The following is a 20,007-nucleotide window of genomic DNA, read 5'->3' as shown; positions in this document are numbered from 1 at the left end:
CTGAGCACAAGCAGGGGAGGAGCAGAGAGAGGGAGACACAGAATCTGAAGCAGGCACCAGGCTCTGAGCGCTCAGCACAGAGCCCGACGCGGGGCTCGAACCCGCAAACCATGAGATCATAACCTGAACTGAAGTCAGATGCTTAACCAACTGAGCCACACAGGTGCCCCTCCTAAAGACTTAATTTTTAAGTAATCTCTACACCCAATATAGGGCTTGAACTCACAACCCCAATATCAGTAGTCTCTACAGACTGTGCCCCTTATTTTTCTTACTCTTAATAGATCAAACAAATGATTGTTCAAAATATAATAGCAACAATGTATTTGATTATATATACATATTTATGTATAAGTAAGATTGTTGAAAACTGACCTCCATGCTTCTTGCTTCAGAGCCAAAATACACCAGAGAACACAGAGTTTGCGACAATAAGCAACAATAGCTTTATTGCTTTGCCAGGCAAAGGAGGCTGCAGAGGATCTGGCCTTCAAACACTGCAAGCCCCCCTGGAGGAAGGGGCCAGAAGGTTTTATAGGAAAATACAGAATCTAATTGATTTTGACAGGAATTGTGTAGGTATTGCAAGCCTCATTAGTCATTTTCAAGGTGGTACCCAGTCTTTAAAACAAAAGGCTAAGGAGGGAAAAGGGGAGGTTTGCAGAAGAGAATAAAAAGGTTACTTAGTTAAAAATCAAGCCTCCCTGAAGCATTAATGCAGCCATTTAGATTTTTGTTCAACTGTATGCTTTTAAGCGGCTCAAAATGAGTAACTGAGGTAACACACAGGACAGGAGGGAGGAATTAGGAATGTTTTGTTATTATAAAGTACTTTTACTGTCTGTGAAGCGATATAGTGTTATTTGAAAGTAGAGTGGGATTAGTTTTAAGTGTCTAATACGGATTTTAGTTTAAAGAAGTATAATAGGCTGAGGAAAGAGAGAAAGGAATCCTATAAAACGTTCAGTTAAAACCACTGGTAGCAGAAAAAAAAAAAGGGATACAACATAGGAACAAAGAACAGGTGCAATGAGTAGAAACTATCAAACAGTACAGTAGATATTAATCCAGTTATATAAAAATCACTTTAGACGTCAATAGTTTAAGTACACCAATTAAAAGCCAAGATTGTCAGAGTGACCAAAAAACAAAAAAAGTGATCCAATTATATGTTGTCTACATGAAATCCACTTTAAATATAAAGACATATATCAATGAATAGTGAAAGCATATAGAAATAAATACCGTGCTAATACTAAGTAAATGAGTGTGGGAGTAGCTATATTAATTCCAGACAAAGCAGACTCTAGAGCAAGGAAAATTACCAGGGGTAAAGACAAGTATTCTATAATGATAAGGGGTCAGTTTTAAAAAAGATTTTTAAATTGTTAAGTAATCTTTTTTTATATAAAAAATTTTTCAAAATATTTATTTATTTTGGGGAGACAAAGTGCAAGCAGGGGAAGGGCAGAGAGAGGGAGACACAGAATCCGAAGCAGGCTTCAGGCTCCAAGCCGTCAGTACTGAGCCTGAAGCGGGGCTCCAACCCAGGAAGCACAGGATCATGACCTGAGCCGAAGTCGGATGCTTAACTGACTGAGCCACCTGGGCGCTCCTTTAAGTAATCTATACACCCAACCTGAGGCTCAAACGCACAACCCTCAGATCAAGAATCACATGCTCCACTGACTGGGCCAGCTAGGTGCCCCGATAAAGGGGTCAATTATCCAGGAAGATGTAACAATCCTTAATGAATATGCATCTAACAAAAAGCATCAAAATACACAAGGCAAAAACTGATAAAACTTGAAGGAGATGTGGATACATCTACTATTATGCTTGGAGATGTTACCACCCATCTATCAGAAACAGACCCAGGAGGCAGAAAATCAGCAAGGCCGTGGCTGAACTCAAAAGCACCATCGATCAACTATAACTGACATCTATAGACTCCTTCAGCCAACAGCAGCTGAGTGCACATTCTTCTGAAATTAACATGGAATGTGCACCAAAAAGAACCACATTCTGGGCATAAGACACACCTTAACACATTTAGAAGAAAACGCTACACACTTTGTGGTTTCAACCATATGACATCCGGAAATGGCAAGACTGTGAAGATAGGGAAAAGATCAGCGGTTGCTGGGGTCACAGTGGGGAAAGGGGGGTTGGGGGGCCGGGGGGAATGGATAGGCAGAGCAGGGAAGACTTCTAGGGAAGTAAAGTATCCTGTATGACACTCCAGTGCGGGATATATATCATTTTACGTTTGTCAAAAATGCATAGAATGTACAACATCCAGAATGACATGAATTTTGTGTGAAAATGATGGGTTGATGTTGGCCCATCCATTGTAACAAAGGTTCCATCCTGGGGCAGGATGTTGATTGTGGGGGAAGGTGGGTGTGTAGGTATTCTCTGTACCTTCCATACATTCTGCTGGGTTTTTTTTGTGTGTGTGTTTTTTGTTTTGTTTTGTTTTGTTTTGTTTTGTTTGCTGTGAACCTAAAATAGCTCTAAAAACCAAAGTCTACTTAAAAGGACGAACAGTGTTGGCAAAATAGAGCTCACGGGCTGTTAACTGTTAGGCTCTCTATTTCAGCAGAACCAAACACCCCAAACTGAAGGATTTAAAACGACTATAGCTCATGATTCTGTGGGTTGGCTGGGGCTCAGTTTCCTGTTTCTTCTTCTGGGAGCTCAGTTGGGGTGGAAATGTCCAAGATACTTCCAGCCTCTCTCTCCATGGCTCTGTGTCAGGGAGGGTAGCTGGACTCCTCACATGGGTAAGAGCACTGAGGGGCGCCTGGGTGGCTGAGTCGGTTAAGTATCCGACCTCAGCCCAGGTCATGATCTCACAGTTTGTAGGTTCGAGACCGGAGTCGGGCTCTGTGCTAACTGCGTCTCTAAAAAATGAATAAATGTTAAATTAAAAAAAGAAAAAGAGAGAGCACTGACAGCAGATGAAGTGTCTTTGAGAGTCGCCTATGAGTTTACACTTCTGCCTGATTCTATCCGGCAAAATTACAGGTCTGAGTCAGTTTAACAGGGCAGGGAAATGGGTCCCTCCTTTCTATAGAAGGAAATGACAAAGAATTTGTGGGCATTTTTAAATTGCCACACTGTATTTTATTCATCCGGTGACAGCTTTTCAATAAGAACCACTCTCTGTATACTTCCTCTCCCTTCAAAACCCAGCTGTAGTCCATACCGAAAACCACTCAGCAAATTAGAGACGTTTTCTGTGCACCTGTGTTATTTGGCAGCCCCTAACATTTTCTATCTTGATTGTGAAATATCAATCAGATGGCAGCTCATAACATTTTGTCTTAATTGTGAAAAAGGAAAAAGAAAACACCAGTAACTGCAGAGACCAAGTGAAATGATTAAGAGTGTCATTTCTTTTGGTGACATCAGTGTTTTTGCCATGGTTCTCAGGTGGCACAGGTGTGGTGAGGATGAGAGAACACAGGATAGGAGTTCTCACCGAAGCTGAGGAATGGCTACTGTTATGGGTGACCGCATCCTGCCTTACAAGGAGAAGCTTTCTGAAAGGACGTGGAAATTTATCTCCTGAATCTGAAATGTATTTATGAATTATTGTGAAAATACGCCAGGGCACCAGGAAGTTTCTCTTACCCTCTCCTCAGAAATTTTTAGCACATCTTTTTGTTCAATACCAAATATGTGATTTAAACATGTAACTTAAAATAATTTGTTGAAGGGAGGGTTGCCCGTTTGACCCAGTAGGTGAGGCGCCTGACTCTTGGTTTCGGCTCAGGTCATGATCTCACTGTGGGTTCGAGCCCCACATTGGAGCCTGCTTGGAATTCTCTTTCTCCCTCTCTCTCTGACCCTCCCCTGCTCACGTTCTCTCTCTCAAAATAAAAAATAAATAAAATAAATAAAATTAAATAATTTCTTGATGGGAAAGAAGTCTGAATTCTTTCACTGTATAACTCTGGCTTCTCTTCTCCACCTTCTACTTAATGAAACATATATTCAAAAGGAAGCTTCAAAAATCAGTTTTTCGGGGTGCCTGGCTGGCTCAGTCAGTAGAACATGAGACTCTTGATCTCAGGGTTGTGAGTTCGAGCCTCACGTTGGGTGTGCATGTTACTTAAAAAGAAAATCTTAAAAAAATAAAAATAAAAAGTCATAAGTTTTGAAATTAAAACAATGCTATCAACTGCTTTTGCGACTGAGGAGACAGGGCTGTGGTCATGCTTCACCAAAGAACCAAGTCCAAGGGCATGAAGCAGTGAATAAGCCAAACTCTTCTACTGAGTATAGAACTCCCCTGTGCATAGCATGGTGCCTGAAATGAATACTGTTCCTTAACTCTACTTTTTTGGTTTGCATTTCCGATGGCAAGTATCAGCGAAGTGAAAAACAAAGTGGTAATGTGCCACCTTGTGGATGCACAAGGAATGGACTATTCTCGTTTTTTTGTTTTTGTTTTTGTTTTTTTCCTCATGGGAAGAATCTAACAATGCATTTTTATTTTTTCCAATTATGGGAGGAATAATTCATTAGTAATCATCCCAATTTTTAAAATCCCAATTTTAAAAATTTTTTGAAGCTTATTTACTTTGAGAGAGAAAGAAAGAGGGAGAGAACAGGCAGGGGAGGGGCAGAGAGAAGAAGAGACAGAATCCCAAGCAGGCTCCACACCATCAGTGTAGAGCCCGATGTGGGGCTCAAACTCAGGACCTGTGAAATTATGACCTGAGCCGAGATCAAGAGTCAGATGCTTAACCAACTGTGTCATCCAGGCACTCTAGTAAGCATCCCAATCTAGATTTGGAATGTACCTCTATTGAAGCAGCATAATGAATGAAGGAGTGAATTTTTCCAAATCTGATTTTTCAGGTCGGCTCTTGGTCTCCAGGCCTGGCCTGACATGAGGGTCAGAAATTCCAGAAGTGTTATTAATGTCCCATATGGCTAGAAGATGATAAAACTATGTTTATATTCCAAAGAGGTATAAAAAGTATTAGTACTATTGACAACCATCCATTTCCACGTGAGAGGTGTATTTATTAATTGACTAAGCAAACCTTTCATTATGGGTTATTATGGGATAGATGGGTCTAGAAAGACCAGGAGATGAGTTAACTCTCCCAGAAGGGGTGTTCTTAAGGTCCACTGGCAAAGACAAAATTCTCGACTGGATGACTTGCTGCTACTTCTAGATTTTTCATATTCTTTATGATTTAACCAAGTCCCACGCTCCAGGTCTCAGTTTCCCTTTCTGCAAAATGATAGGCCAGGTCGGTAATTTGTAAAATATATTGTCAATTTTGTTTACCTAGTATTCTTTAAAAATATGTATTTTCTGAATTGATTGTTATAAAAGCATATACAAGTGATATGATCCAAATTTGAACGTATTTGAGACTGTCAGCATGTTAATGGGTCCTCATTGAGTGAATTTATACCATACAAAGTAAAATGTCCAAGTCTGAACTACAAAACACATGTGAGGTAGTAAAATATCATTTTTCTTTTTTTTTTTAATATTTTTATTTATTTCTAGGAGAGAGAGAGAGACAGCGTGAGCAGGGGAGGGTCAGAGAGAGAGGGAGTCACAGACTCTGAAATAGGCTCCAGGCTCTGAGCTGGCAGTCAGAGCCCCGACGCAGGGCTCGAACCCATGAACCGCGAGATCATGAACTAAGAGAAAGTCGGACGCTCAACCGACTAAGCCACCCAGGCGCCCCTAAAATATCATTTTTCTTTGTTTCTTTTTCATATAGGGATTTTGCGTGAGATTTTCCACGTCTGTTGTCAAGGGTGGCGTTCTGAAGAAAATGTATCCCTCAGCCAGCACGTTTGTATTGTAGTCTGTTTACAATAAATTCTCCAACAGACCAACAGGTAAGCTTAATAGTGATAGCTAATACCAAAGGCTTACTATGCATTAAACACTCACTGACTTAGTGGTTTTCATGCATTAACTCATAAATCTTTCCAGTGCTTATTGAGGTGGCCGTTGTTATCCCTATCTTCCAGTCAGGAAACTGGGATACAAAGAGGTGAATTGAGGCGCCTAAAAAGGGGGTAAAGCCAGGGTTCCGCTTTTGCCTACTAGTGAGCTCTACCTCACATAGAATCTTCTGCTCTAGTACGCATATGGCACATTCCCATCTCAGGAATGAGACGAATGGAGCCTGGCCCCGGCTTCACACCATTCCTTCCTCCTCCCTGTTTGGCTAATTCACAGCCATCCTGAGGGTCCAGCTCAAGCCTCACCTCTGGAAAGCACGGTCCCAGTTGACCTTCATGGGGCTCCCTCCCCTCTCTGGTCCACTGTAGCATTGGTTCACGCTCAGAAGCCTGTTGGTGCAAAGGCCCAGGAGTGTGTTAGAGTTCGGGCGAGTTCCTGGATAGAGCATGGAGGCAGAGGCCGGGGAGGGTGATGGGGAGGGCCCTGCAAATGATGGTTTTGTCTACACTTATGCTAGGGTAATGAGAAATATGGAAGGGCTGCTGATGGGGCTCGATCAGATCGTGATAAAGGTCCCTGCACCTTGGGATTCACTGGGGTCAAATCTAAGGCTGGGTGAATGGAAAAGAGGCTGCTGCCGATGCCAGGTGGTGACTTAGACTCAGGAGGGAGAAAGATGGTTGGGAGAGACTCGGGGACTGCTTGCAAATGCAGGGTGTGAACTCCGATGTCAGACTTAAAGGGCAGCATTTTTTATGCATTTTTTAAAAATAGACTATTATTGTTTTGAAAACACTTTAAGGCAGCTTTCGGCTTACAGAAAATTAAATGGAAAGTATAGAGAGTTCTCAGATATAGCCCTTTTTCCCCCTTCTTGCCGCCGCCCTCCCCCCCACCCCCAGTTTCCCTTATTATTAGCATCTTGCCTGTGGGGGGGCATTTGTTATCATTTATAAGCCAATATTAGTATATCATTATTGACTGAAGTTCATAGGTTATCTTAGGGCTCACTCTTTGTGCTGTGCTGTTCTATGCGTTTTGGCATATACATAACATCCTAGATCCATCATTATTACTCTATTAGAAGAGTTTCACGGCCCTAAAAGTCCTCTGCTCTCCACCTATTCCTCGCTCCCTTTCTCTAAACCCCTGGCAACCACTGATCCATTTACTCTAGAGTTTAGCCTTTATCAGAATGACCTATACCTGGAATCATGTCATATACAGCCTTTTCAGGCTGGCTTCTTTCACTTAGTATGATATACATTTAAGGTTCCTCCATGTCTTTTCAGGGCTTGATCGTTTCTTTCTATTGCTGAATAACACCACAGGCTATGAGTGTATCATGAATCATTTATGCATTTACCTACTGAAGGACGTCTTAGTTACTTCCAAGCTTTGGCAGGTTTTTGTGTGAACATAAGTTTCCAGCTCCTTTGGGTGAATACCAACGAGTGTGACTGCTGGATCATATGGTAGTTTTTGTAAGATGCCACCCAACTGACTTCCTACATGGCTGTGCCATTTTGCATTCCCACCGCCATGAAGGAGAGTTCCCGTTGCTCCACGTCCTAAGCAGCATTTGGTATTGTCAGTGTTCTGGATTTGGGCCATTCTTACAGGTGTATAGCAGTATCTTATTCTTTTTTTTAAGTTTTATTTGTTTAAATCATCTCTACACTCAACGTAAGGGTTGAACTCACAACCCCGAGATCAAGAGTTGCATGCTCTGACTGAGCCAGGCAGGGGCCCCAGTATCTTATTGTTTGAATTTATAATTCCTGTGATGACCCACGATGCTGAATGTCTTTCATACACTCATTAGTCACCTTGATTTCTTCCTTGGTGAGGTGTCTGTTCTGATCTCTTGACCTCATTTTAACTGTGTTGTTGGTTTTCTTTTTTTCTTTTTTAATGTTTTATTTATTTCTAAGAGAGAGAGACAGACAGACAGTGTGAGCAGGGGAGGGTCACAGAGAGAGGGAGACACAGAATCTGAAACCAGGATCTGAGCTAGCTGTCAGCACAGAGCCCGATGCAAGGCTCCAACCCACGAATCGTGAGATCATGACCTGAGCGGAGGTCTGACGCTCAACCAATTGAGCCACCCAGGTGCCCCTGTGTTGTTTGTTGTCTAATTGTCAAATTTTAAGAGTTCTGTAGATGCATTTTTAAGAATTTTTCACTTAGGGTGGGCCTTCTCTTTTCCCTTCCCAAGTCTCCCCCGTTCTGCTCGCTCCCAATTCTCACTTGTGATCTTTCTTCCTGCAGATAGACAACTTAGCATCCTAGAAGTAGGCTCCTTGCCTACCAGCAGAGGAAAGGATGCTGCTTGTGCAGCTCCGACAGGGAAATAAAGTACATATTCTGAACAGCTGGTTAAAAGCCTAAGCTTGATAAAGACACATACACACTTTCAAATGTAGATTTACATACAAAATGGTAAGTGCGAATGCTGGATTGTGTATTTTTGTAGTCAAGCGACTGAGAGAAAAATGTACAGGTCACAGACTAATCACCTGAATTGTTTTAAGCATATTCTTTGGCCACTGAAGTGGAGTGCAGGGGTCTGATTTAAGGAGTAAAGTACTTTAGGGATAAAACCTGGAATGGTAAGGTGAAGGAAACTCTTGAAGAGCTTTTTATTTTATAGTGATGGGGAGCCATTGGGGGTTTTTGAGCAGGAGGGAAAAAGGATCAGGCTGGCCTTCCATAGCCTATGTCGATTACACAGTGATTATGTCATTGAATTGACAACAGGGTTAAAAAAAATTGGAGCCTACGTGCTCCATCTTAGGAATTCTCCAACCTTCCCTTTCCTTCCTTTAAGTTGGAGTTAACTCTAGCCTCAGAACGGATAAAAGGATTATATGAGATAGTATGTAAAGTAAGTACCACGATCTCCTTTGATTCTTTTGTTTGCTTATTTTTGAAAGAGAGACAGAGTGTGTGTGGGGGAGGGACAGAGTGAGAGGGAGACACAGAATCCGAAGCAGGCTCCAGGTTCCAAGCTGTCAGCACAAAGCCCGACCCGGGGCTTGAACCTACAAACCATGAGATCATGACCTGAGCTGAAGTCATACACTTAACTGACTGAGCCACCAAGGCGCCCTCTCCTTTGATTCTTAAAAGCCCCCTCCTTCATAAATCTCCCATGACTCACTGAATTATCTTATTTCATTTAATTCCCATACCTCCTTGGAACCTTGGGGCGTGGAGGATTAGCACTCAGAGCTGCTTCATCGGGCTCTCACCTCCAGGTTTTTCTCATTTGGTGTCTCATCGATGACAAACATGATAATAATCTTCACGACAGGCCAGGCAGTTTGTTGAGTGCTGGGCATGCATCATCTCACTTCAAATCCCACAAAAGTATTAATATTCCCACTTAGGTGATAAGAACATTGAGATTCACACGGTGTACTTTGCCCAAGGTCACCCAGCAATTAAATGAGGCAAGGCTTGTATTCAAACCCTGGCACCTATGCTCCGAGTCATTAACTCTGCAACATGCCTTTTTTGCGAGGTGGGCTTCCTCAGCAGCCTTCGGAGCACTTTGCCCAACTGCTCTTGGAGTATTAGCAGCAGAGCACTGGAATCAGGCTTATCAGTCAGTCTCTCCCACCAGACTGTGTCTCTGAGGGCCAAGACCTTGTCCCTGTCACCTGTGTCTGCCCAGCACCTTGCACTGTGCTTGGCACACACAGGGGTCTTAATCCGTTCTTCCTGCAAATGCTTATGCAGTGCTTGCTATGAACTATGCGGTATGCTGGTGTCAGGGAAGTAGCCTTTGCCAACACAGACCAATTAAGGCACCAATAAAGAAAGATTATAATTTTAACGTTGGGTAAACATTATCGTAGTTACATATGCGTCAGGTAGAAGTGACTTCAAAGTCTGGACAGCGTTTCACACAAATGCATAGAGAGAAGCAAAGAGAACAATGAAAACTTGCTCAACAACAAGAGTATGCACCTTGTGACTGACCCTTGTATTTCTGGTGAGCAAGAAATTTGCCTTGAGCTACTTCCCTAGGTAATGTGTACGGCGCCAAGGGTCAGAAGGCCCCCAAACTGGCACTGCAGTAGAGATGACGCCTTCTGTCGGGTTTATTAAAGTCTCCGCGGGGCGCCTGGGTGGCTTGGTTAAGCGTCCGACTTTCGCTTAGGTCATGATCTCGAGGTTCGTGGGTTCGAGCCCCGCGTCGGGCTCTGTGCTGACTGCCAGCGTAGAGCCTGGAGCCTGTTTCAGAGTCTGTGGCTCCCTCTCTCTCTGACCCTCCCCTGCTCACGCTGTCTCTCTCTCCTAGAAAAAAAAAAAAAAAGTCTCCGGGTAACACCTCACAGAGGGAGGGGTAGGTAGGCAGTTGCATCCCTCCTCGGAGAAAACTGCATTCTTGCAACCTTGCACTAGTCATTGGGGTTGCCGGGTTACAGACTAGGACTTGCTCCCTCCGGGAGAACGTCAGACCGTGGGCAGAAGAAGGGCATTCCTGGCGGTAGGAAAAGCTTCCTCTACGAAGTGTTCTTGAGCTGGAATTTTGAAACGTTAATAAAGGTTTAAAGAACGAACGAATGACCATCGAGCTGGCGGTTGCCAAGAAGCTAAGGAAAGTATCTGGCGTCCGGATCGTTAACGAAACGGAGGACAGGGAAAAGAGACATGTAGGGCTGTCGGAGAATCGCGCTTTCACAGCCCGCAAGCTGAGAGTGATACCAGCCACACTTTCCACCGCCTGGGGCGAGAGAAGCCAAGGAGGGGCGGGGCGGCGGCTCCGGGGGCGGGGCCCCGCGGGGGCGGGGCTACGGAAGCCGAGCGGGCTCGGAGGCGTTCGGCGGAGGACTTGTGCGCAGGCTCGCGGCGCTGGGCGGGCTCGGGCCCACCCACGCTGACCCTCCAGGGCTCCCCGCCGCTGTTGGCACCGGTACCCTCCGCCGCCGCAGCTCCCCGGGCGGAGACGCAACTCCTGAGTCACTCGGCGGCTTCTGTTGGGTCGGCGCCGTGACGGTTCACTGCGGTGTGTCGTCGGCGCCGCCAGGCTCGTAGCGCGCCTGCCCTCCCGGCCGCCCGCCCGGCCGCGCTCCCGCTCGTGTCCCCCGGCGGGTCCGGGAGATCCGGGCACCGCTTCGACGGCGGCTTCGCCGGACCCGCGGCCCGGGTCGCAGCCCGCACGCCGAGCGGACGGCGTCATGAGGCACCTGCCATACTTCTGTCGCGGCCAGGTGGTGCGGGGCTTCGGGCGAGGCTCCAAGCAGCTGGGCATCCCCACAGGTGAGCGCGGAAGGTCGTGCCCCCACCCCCCCACAGCACCCCTCCGACTCCCGGGGTTGGGTCAAGCGGGAGCGGGGACGTCAGACGGGGAACCTGGGGCCGAGGGCCGAGGTGACGCCCTCCCCTCCGCTCGGTTCCTGGTTTGTCGAGGCGGGTTGAGGAAACTCGTCTTTGTCCCCGGCTCCGAGCTCACCGAGGACCGGGCTTGCGGGGCGGTGGCGGCAGAAAGCCCAGCTGAGTTCCGGGACCCCTCTTTCCCGCCCCCCTATCCAGCCAAGCTAGAGCCGCCAGGCCTGGCACGCGTCGTCCCGGCTAGAAAGAAAACGTAATGTGAGCCAGTCTTCTTCAGTATCCAAGCCGACCGTAAGGGTTTTTTTGTTCTCTTGAAATGACTTGTTAGTAATGGGATGACAGATATCTTTTATGGTCTGTTGACGTTCGTTTCAGTAGCCAGGACCTGATGATGCGTATTTCTTCCTTAAAAACACACACCGGGGTTACCCCTGGTCTTTGAGCTTTGGGACAGAGGCACAAATATTTTGAAAATAAGAATCGTTAAAAGAGATTCCTGACCTCCTTAAGAAAGACGAGGCCTGGGAAAAACCACCACCACCCAGCTGTTCACCTGTTTTCTTCTACATCAAGAGTGTGTGGTTTTTTTGAAGAGCTTTGTACACTTAATTGTTCTTAACCTATTCACGTGAAGGCGAGAAAGAAAAGCCTGAGCCAGACGATAGAAGGGAGGGATTGATAATCATAGGCAGGGGGCTGGGACTCTTGAGAGCATAAGTGATTTAGACCAGGCTTCCTGGCATGCGGTTTTTGTAACTGTTTACCATGACACTGTTAACCCTCCTAATACTTGTTTCTGTTATTTAGCTAACTTTCCGGAACAAGTAGTTGACAGCCTTCCAGCTGATGTGTCCACTGGCATTTATTACGGTTGGGCCAGTGTTGGAAGTGGAGATGTCCATAAGATGGTGGTGAGCATAGGATGGAACCCGTACTACAAAAATACGAAAAAGTCCATGGTAAGAGTTATGAAAATGGAGTAGTGATTTAAGGTGCTGTTCAGTAGTGGATGCATGCAGAACTCGTCAGTGGTGCTCACACGACCTAGTCCAAATTACTAGGATTCCTGGCAGTTTACTTACTTAAAGGATTTTCAGGTGTTTCCTTACTGTTTGAATGGAAGAGCTTGTTCAGTGTATTTGTGTCTTTGGGCTCTAAAGGGAGTCTCTTACAGAGCACGGTCTCTTGTAAAAGGTGGGTATAATTGGATTGTCCTTTCTAATCAATCTCTGCCTTTTCATTGGAGAGTTTAGTCCTTTTACATGTAAGCTAATGACTGATGAGGAGGGACTTGTGCTAGTTTGCTGTTTTCTATATGCCTTACACCTTTTTTGTTTGTTATTTCGTCCACTATTGCCTTTTGTATTTTAACGTTTTGTTTTGTAGTGACAAATTTTGATCCCCTTATTTCCTTTTGTGTACTTGACATAAATATTTTGTTTGTGGTTACTGTGAGGATTGTATTTAACATCCGAAAGTTATAAATTCTGGCGCACTTATCTTTTAAGACTTGTAGAAAATAAAAAAGTGGAGTTTCAAGCCAAAAATCACAGTATTAATTTTTATAGCTGCCCGTGGGTTAACTCTCACTGGCAATAAAAGTGAATTACTTACGGGACACCACGGGGCTCAGTCGGTTAAGGTTAAGCATCCAGACTTCGCTTCAGGTCAAGGTCTGATGGTTTGTGAGTTCAGCCCCGTGTCGGGCTCTGTGCTGCCAGCTCAGAGCCTGGAGCCTGCTTCCGATTCTGTGTCCCTCTCTCTCTGCCCCTCCCCTGCTCCTGTTCTGTTCTCTCTGTCTCTCAAAAATAAACATTAAAAAGTGAGAGCATGTTTTATAAAATTGAGCTCGCCACATTTAATACAGTTCATTCACTTTTGAATTACGTGCTCATCCTGCTAAGCTGGGACTGCTTACTACACAAATGGTGTTTTCTGATAAAATTGAAAGGTGATGCTTTTTTTTTTCTCTCGTCTTAAACTACCTTGAGGGCGTACCCTTCTGCTCTTTTCACAATACCCCTACCCCTTAAGAGCTTAATCTGCGAGATAGGGGTGAGTCTTGGTCAGCTCAGGTGCATGGCAGAAACAGAGTTGGTATAAATTTCATCCTCCTTGAAGAGTTTATAGAAGTGTGTCACAGTTGGAAAACCACAGGACTAAGTGCTGGTAAAAACAGTAGAAATGGCCTAGAAGTGCTTAACATTGTGCTCAACATTTGTGGCATAACATCATCCTTACTCAGTCACAGTGTTTACATGTAAGGTCGAGACAGAAACAGGACTGATGGAAAAATTCAGGGAAAAAAAACTGCACTTAGATTTTAACCTGTCGTTAAACATTTAGTAAGAGTTCATCACCCCCACCGTAACTGTGAAGACAATATTTCAAGTTTCAGGTATTCTGTGATCAGATGGTAATCTTTTCAACATTTCTTAACTCTAGGAAACTCATATCATGCACACCTTCAAAGAGGACTTCTATGGGGAAATCCTCAACGTGGCCATCGTCGGCTACCTCAGACCTGAAAAGAACTTTGATTCTTTAGGTGAGTTCCAATTATGTCTTCTTAGGTATTAGTGCAGCTACTTCTAATGTTTCTCGTAGTAACAAAGTGGCAGGAGAGATGGCATTTGAGCATTGAGTATGTGCCAGGCGCTGTGAGTGCCTGCCCTTCATGAATGGAGTCACTTCTCCCCACCATAATATATGAGGAATTACTTTGCCCAGTTCACAGATGAGGAGGTCGGCAGAGAGGGGTTAAGTAGTTTGCCCAGGATCCACAAGTATGTGATGGAGCCTAGATGCAAACCCAGTGCGCTGGCTGCTTCTGTCCCAACAGTAGGAAGTGTTTGTTTTCTTTTCCTGTTTCAGGGAACAAGAGAGGGTGCTGTCATGCATAATGGGTGCTTTGCAGAGCTTGAAGTGTAACAAACTAAGGCAGTATTTGAAACGGAATGGCATCAGCACGTTAGCGTAGTGTGGTGGTTTTAATTCCGTAGCAGAGTTTCTGTTACAAATGTAAATACTGAAGAGGCTTGATCCTCGGCATTTCTTCCATTTGGTACTTGTGACATACCCTTTGGCTAATGCCTTTCTCTGAGAAATTGCAAGGAGATGAGGAACATCTTTTGTGTGCCATTGACCTTGACTTTAGTCTGGAAGAAGGGACGGAACAAACATTTACTGGGTGTCACCCCTGTGCTAGAGACGCCGCAGGCCTGTGAGCTTCTAGCAGAGTCTGAACCAAGGAGCAGAGAGAGGGTTGTGGCGGTTTTTCATGATTTTCATTGTCTGCCTGCTGTGTTCTCTCTGCAGAGTCCCTCATTTCGGCAATTCAAGGCGACATTGAGGAAGCCAAGAAACGACTAGATTTACCAGAACATTTGAAATTCAAAGAAGATACTTTCTTCCAGGTTCCTAAAAGCAAAATGATGAATGGCCACTGATGAAAAGTCACCTTACTCTTATTTATTCGTTCACTGTTTTCTAGAATTTTACTCTTCACAACTCCTCAGTCGTTAGATTTTAACAATCAAATGTTTTCCTACAGCTGTGAATTAAACAGTGCAGTGTATTTACCCCATTATGCTTCAGCTGTTCACATCCAGCGCATCATGCTATAGTACTAAAATGATTCATTTTAAAAATCAAGCTGCTTTTTTATGTGATATGTCCATTGAAATGTACCTCTAGAAAGGTGGTCAGGGTCTTATAATGAGAATGAACTGTATATAAGTGTGGGTAAGAAGGCAACTCACTAGTTTTGAGATGTGGACCATAATTCTCATGGTAAGCAGTAGCATGTATGTGCCTACATAGGGCGTGCTGCTAACTAGTGAAGGTGTATAAATAAATGTATTCACCAGAGCTCTGAGAGCTTATTACGAACCTACGAGGAAAAATCCAGACTTTATATTTTTGATATTTGGTATATTAATATATTACAAATAGTAGATATGTGGGATTTCACTGTAGTTAGTCATTTCCTCTGTGAGGTCAAATCATTGTACTGTGTTCCATTGTTGTTACAGCTGCCTCAGCCCCGATTGGTCTAGACTCCCTCTTCCTATCCATTGTCCCCAAAAGCAGTAAACTTAGTCTTTTTCTAACTCTAGATGGCGTCTGTGTTGTATAACATTTGTCCTTTTTAGGGTCGATGTTCAGCATTTTTCTTGACTTTGCTTCTGTTTTCCTTGAAGCAGTTGTCAGTGTCAGGGTTTGTTTTGTTTTTGTTTTTTTCTCCTTCTATTACATGTAAAATAACCTACAGCTGCACGCTTGGACAAAAGATGGCATCCGTATCTACCATTCCGTCCCTTCGCCCTATGAACAGTGACTACGGCAAAGCTGTATTGCATTTTAGGGGGAAAAAAAAGCCCAGCCCTTCATCTCTAGGTTTCCTCACGTTTAAGGTGAGCACACAGTGGATGATTTTTATCTACCAGTTTTTTGAAGAGCACAAACATTTGTTTTCCCCCTGGGGAAACCATTTAAGAGCCAATTAAATTATGAAATAGTTATTTATTTTTAATGTAATTACATATTCCTGAGCAAACATAAACTGTCATAGCTGTGGACGCATAAGGTAATTTAATGCTAAACAGTGCTTGTTGCTTGGGGAAAAGGCATACGTAATAAAGTTTTAGTTAAGTAATAATCTTCCTGTGATGCATTTTTTCGTCTTCCTCCTGTCTAAGAAGCAGTTTTTGGCTACTTGGGAGGCGTATTTATACTGGTGGAGAATTGAAGTCTGTGGATATTTAGGGAACGGAGACTACAGCTTGTTGGGGCCCCCTGAACACATTGGGCTATGGTTCACTTATGCACCGGTTTTGGTGTGGGGAAGGGAGCGGAATGATAGAGAAGGTCATTTTTAAAGTAATTCCTCATAAGGCATTGTCTCTAATCTGCATAGAGAATTGATTTTAACAAACATCTAAAGTAGAAAAATCCCTAAAGCATCTGGAGAAGGGAAACATGGGTAAATTTAGTTGGACTGTGTTTTTCTGTTTGGCATATGAACTTTGGGCAGATAATGTAATGTTTGTCTTCCTTCCTTCATGAAAATACTTAGGAAATGTAATTCAGTGCTGAAACGCTTGAAAGAAGCTTCAATTATTAGTGGCTTTATAAAGCAGAGAGAAAAACTGGCATGGGAAGTGTAAAACCAGATTTGTATGTGTTTGCCTAGCCTGCTGCTAATCATGTCCTCGCTAAGCGTGTGAGACGTCTCTGCTCTGGTCACCCTACGATTTGGGAATTGTACATTGTGAGTTGCAGGAGATAATGGCATCCACACTTGTTAAAGATTTACATGGACTACGTATGATGAGAAATTGCAGTAGTACCGTTCTCGATGAATCTGAATGACTTCAGGCCTTGAAATAAATCTCGACCAGGTGATGTCTCTTTCCCTGTGTCCCTTTGCACCTTTCGCCTCGTGTGTGTACCCGCGTCCCTCCTTTGTTGGCTGGCGGCTCCTTGGTGGCGGGTTGGGGACTCGCGTGGCGGTGGCAGGCGGCATCTGGAAGGGGGAGCCGGCACGCAGTGGTAGTTCTAGAACCTACTAGCTGTAGAGTCCCCAGAAGCCTACTTTCTGAGGGTGAAGGTCCCCATGATATTTTAGAGTCACAAGAGCCAGGGGAGTACAAGTAGGTGTGAGTTCCCTCCCCTAACTCTCGCTCCAGAACAGCATCCCGTGGCCCCCATGACTCGCTGTCCCTTGGACCTCTGGCCCATATCCAGTGCACGCAGGGACGTGCGGGGGTTCTTGCCACGCTGACCTCCTGTGCTCTCAACAACAGGGGTTTAAGCGTTCGTAGTTAAGACTCCTATGTGACAGTTGTGGTCAGGGAGACGGAAGTGGGACATTTACTTAGAATTTATGAGGACAGTGTTGCTTGGCCTGGTAGAAGTGCTCGCCTTTTCCTGTTCCCCTCTAACTTGGAAGCTGGTCGTGAGGCTGATAGGGGAGATCCAATCTGACCTCCAGAGGGTGAGCTGGGCGGGCGCCTGGGTGGCTCAGTCGGTTAAGCATCTGACTTCGGCTCAGGTCATGATCTCACGGTCTGTGAGTTTGAGTCCTGCGTCGGGCTCTGTGCCGACAGCTGGGAGCCTGGAGCCTGCTTCAGATTCTGTGTCTCCCCCTCTCTCTGCCCCTCCCGAGCTCATGCTCTGTCTCTCAGTAATAAATAAAAACATTAAAAAAGAAAAAAAAGAGACTGAGCTGGGAAATAAATCTATCCTTTAAAGTGACGCTATCCTAAACAAGAGTTAGCACAAAGAAATTACAGAACAGGCCCTACAAATTGGATGACAGGTCCAGGGATTACCAGGGTTGGACATGGCTTTAATGTGTGGAGAGGAGTGTTAGAAATGGTAAAATAAGGTTCTACAAAAATTGGGCAGTGGGGAGGTAGGCAGGGGCATGGGAGGAATAGATAAAGGAGACTGAGAGGTACAGACGTTCAGTCGCACAGTAAGTCACAGGGAAGAAAAGTGCAGCACGGGGACCATAATGAAGGTAGTAACGAATGGTGACAGATGGTGACGACAGTTACCGTGGCGAGTACTAGTAACATCTTGAGTTGTTGAATTGGTATGTTGTACGCCTGTGTGGTTATTTTATTTCAATAAAAAGTCAATTATAGCTTTATTAGAGTATAATTGACATAAGTTGCACCTACTTAAATTGTATGGCTTGGTGGGTTTTGATATATGGATACACACCTGTGAAATCCAAACCAAAATCAGGGTCATAAATATCATTCCCTGCCCCCCCCCCCACCCCGTTGGGGGAGGATGAGCATGGACTGAAAGTGGTATTCACATCTTCACCTCCGGGGTGTCCAGGTGAATTTAAATGTCAGTGTTTCTGTTGGAGGTGTAGACGGTCACAGGATGCCAGCACTGGGTAGGGACGTCTTGACAGCCAGTGTGTTAGCAGGGGGCACCTTTGTGGGGAGGGAGCCGAGCTGTCAGGAATGGGATTGCTCTTGTGAAAGGTGACCCCGGAGAACACTCTCTTGCTCTTTCTGCCATGTGAGGACACTCTGAGAAGTGGGCAGGCTGCAGCCAAGGGGAGGCATCTCACCAGAACTTGACCAATGCTGGCTTGGACTTCTAGGCTCCAGAGAACTGTGAGAATTACATTTCTGTCCCCTAAAAATCACCCAGTCTGTGGTATTTTCTTGTAGTGTCCTGAACCAACTTAGAGGAACCCTGATGTGAAGCTTAGAATAGATGGCGTCTTCCTTCCCTGCTCTCTCTCCCTCCCCTTCCCTCTCCTCTTCCTCTGGCGCCCCCTCTCTTCTTTTTCTCTCTAATGGAAACAGATGTGAGCCATTGGATTGGGAGTGAAGAAGGTACAAAGGCGTCGTCTATAAATATTTTATATTTATAAATTGCCTGCCTCTATCGAATTTCGTAAGATCCGTGCTCTAAACCATGACTAGCTCCCTGGGTCACCCAAGACGCGGGAGAAGCAGGGCTGCCGGAGGGGGTGGGAGAGGGGTGGGTGCCAGTCCCTGTATAGCCTTGAGCCTTCAGTTTTGCTGTCTGGAGCAGCGCCTCATCTTAGGAAGCACTTAGCTTGTCAGCAAGCCTGGCCAAAAGGCAGATAAGAGAAGTCAAAACTACCCATGAATGCTGCTTAGCTTTAAATTGCAAACGCCTGGGTTTTTTGTTTCTTTTTTTAATTTTTAAGTTTATTTACTTTGGAGAGAGTGAGCAGGGGAGGGGCAGAGAGGGAGACAAAGAATCCAAAGCAGGCTCAGGGGGCTTGAACACAGACTTAGATTATGACTGAGCTAAAATCAGATGCTTAATTGACTGAGCCACCCAGGTGCCCCAGGGTGTTTGGGAAGCTCAAACATGAAATTTAATCCTTTCACATCTCTTTGCATGTCGGCCAGGGCCTCATTCTGGGACTGTAGAGCCCTTGGTTGGGTTTGAACAGGCAAGGGTAACTCAGCAAGTAAAAGAATCTGACTATTCTCTCTCATGCTCTTGTCCAGTGAGTCCAAGAGTTGGATTCTCTTAAGTTGAATCCCAGTATTATGTCACCACACTGTGTTATCTTCTATAGTTCCCACAGCAGACCTAAGCCTCCGATGTTCCCTTTTCGCTTAGGAATCTAACTGGTTGCAAGTAACAGAAATGCACTTGGCCTGGTTTAAGCAGGAAATGAACCTCCTTGGAAGAATGATGGGGAACTCAGAGGTTGGATGGGAAAGCTGGAGGCTGGGTAAGAACAGAGGACCCCAGAACCAGAGCTGGAATCACGCAGAGCTGGCTCACCGGGAACTGCGCCACCGCTGCTTGGGCGAGCATGCCCCCGCGGGGCCCTGTTGCCCCGGAAACTAATCTTTCTATGATTAATATCTGATTGGCCGAGCTTTGGTCACGTGCCCGTGTGTTAGCTGCAAGGGATGGGTTGGAAAACTGAGCACCTCTTTTGGCTTCTGGAGAGAGAGAGAGACACTTATCCACCAAGGCCCATACAGTGGGAAGTAAGTTCTGTAAACACGATAAGGGGGAGTCTGAAAATGAACAGTAAGGAAATAAATGACAAACCTCTGCTCTCATCATCTAAAGAAAAAAAGTCTATAACCCATAGCGTTTCCTTTTTTACCTTGATTTGCAGGAAGCTCAGGGCTCATGTTCGACGCCAGTAGTGATAATCCTATAGAAACCTGATTTTCAGAGTGTTC

At 44.9% G+C, this 20,007-nt stretch overlaps 1 protein-coding gene and 1 non-coding gene across 2 annotated transcripts; both read left to right on the top strand.

Annotated features, from left to right (window-relative positions):
- The first annotated feature begins 4,037 nt into the window (after nucleotides 1-4,037).
- On the top strand, nucleotides 4,038-4,110 carry TRNAK-CUU. Its single transcript has one exon. It is a non-coding gene; the product is annotated as a tRNA-Lys (tRNA).
- Nucleotides 4,111-10,925: 6,815 nt separating this feature from the next.
- RFK (riboflavin kinase) lies at nucleotides 10,926-15,953 on the top strand. The gene is made up of 4 exons (XM_039242183.1): nucleotides 10,926-11,221; nucleotides 12,101-12,252; nucleotides 13,739-13,841; nucleotides 14,612-15,953. Exons 1-4 carry the CDS (start codon nucleotides 11,140-11,142, stop codon nucleotides 14,740-14,742), a joined length of 468 nt encoding a protein of 155 aa, XP_039098114.1. The 5' UTR covers nucleotides 10,926-11,139; the 3' UTR covers nucleotides 14,743-15,953.
- Nucleotides 15,954-20,007: the final 4,054 nt, after the last annotated feature.

This window comes from Hyaena hyaena, unplaced genomic scaffold (genome assembly GCF_003009895.1).
Source record: "Hyaena hyaena isolate Hyena2069 unplaced genomic scaffold, ASM300989v1 scaffold_206, whole genome shotgun sequence".
Classification (NCBI taxonomy): domain Eukaryota; kingdom Metazoa; phylum Chordata; class Mammalia; order Carnivora; family Hyaenidae; genus Hyaena; species Hyaena hyaena.
The sequence above is the reverse complement of the archived record's forward strand: the minus strand, read 5'-3'. Positions and strand labels throughout refer to the sequence as shown.

Excerpts from the sequence above, each read along its gene's own strand:
- RFK (XM_039242183.1), top strand. The coding sequence starts at position 11,140 with ATGAGGCACCTGCCATACTTCTGTCGCGGCCAGGTGGTGCGGGGCTTC. Across the intron at positions 11,222-12,100 it reads GCAGCTGGGCATCCCCACAG|CTAACTTTCCGGAACAAGTA; the intron begins GTGAGCGCGGAA and ends TCTGTTATTTAG. Across the intron at positions 12,253-13,738 it reads AAAATACGAAAAAGTCCATG|GAAACTCATATCATGCACAC; the intron begins GTAAGAGTTATG and ends TCTTAACTCTAG.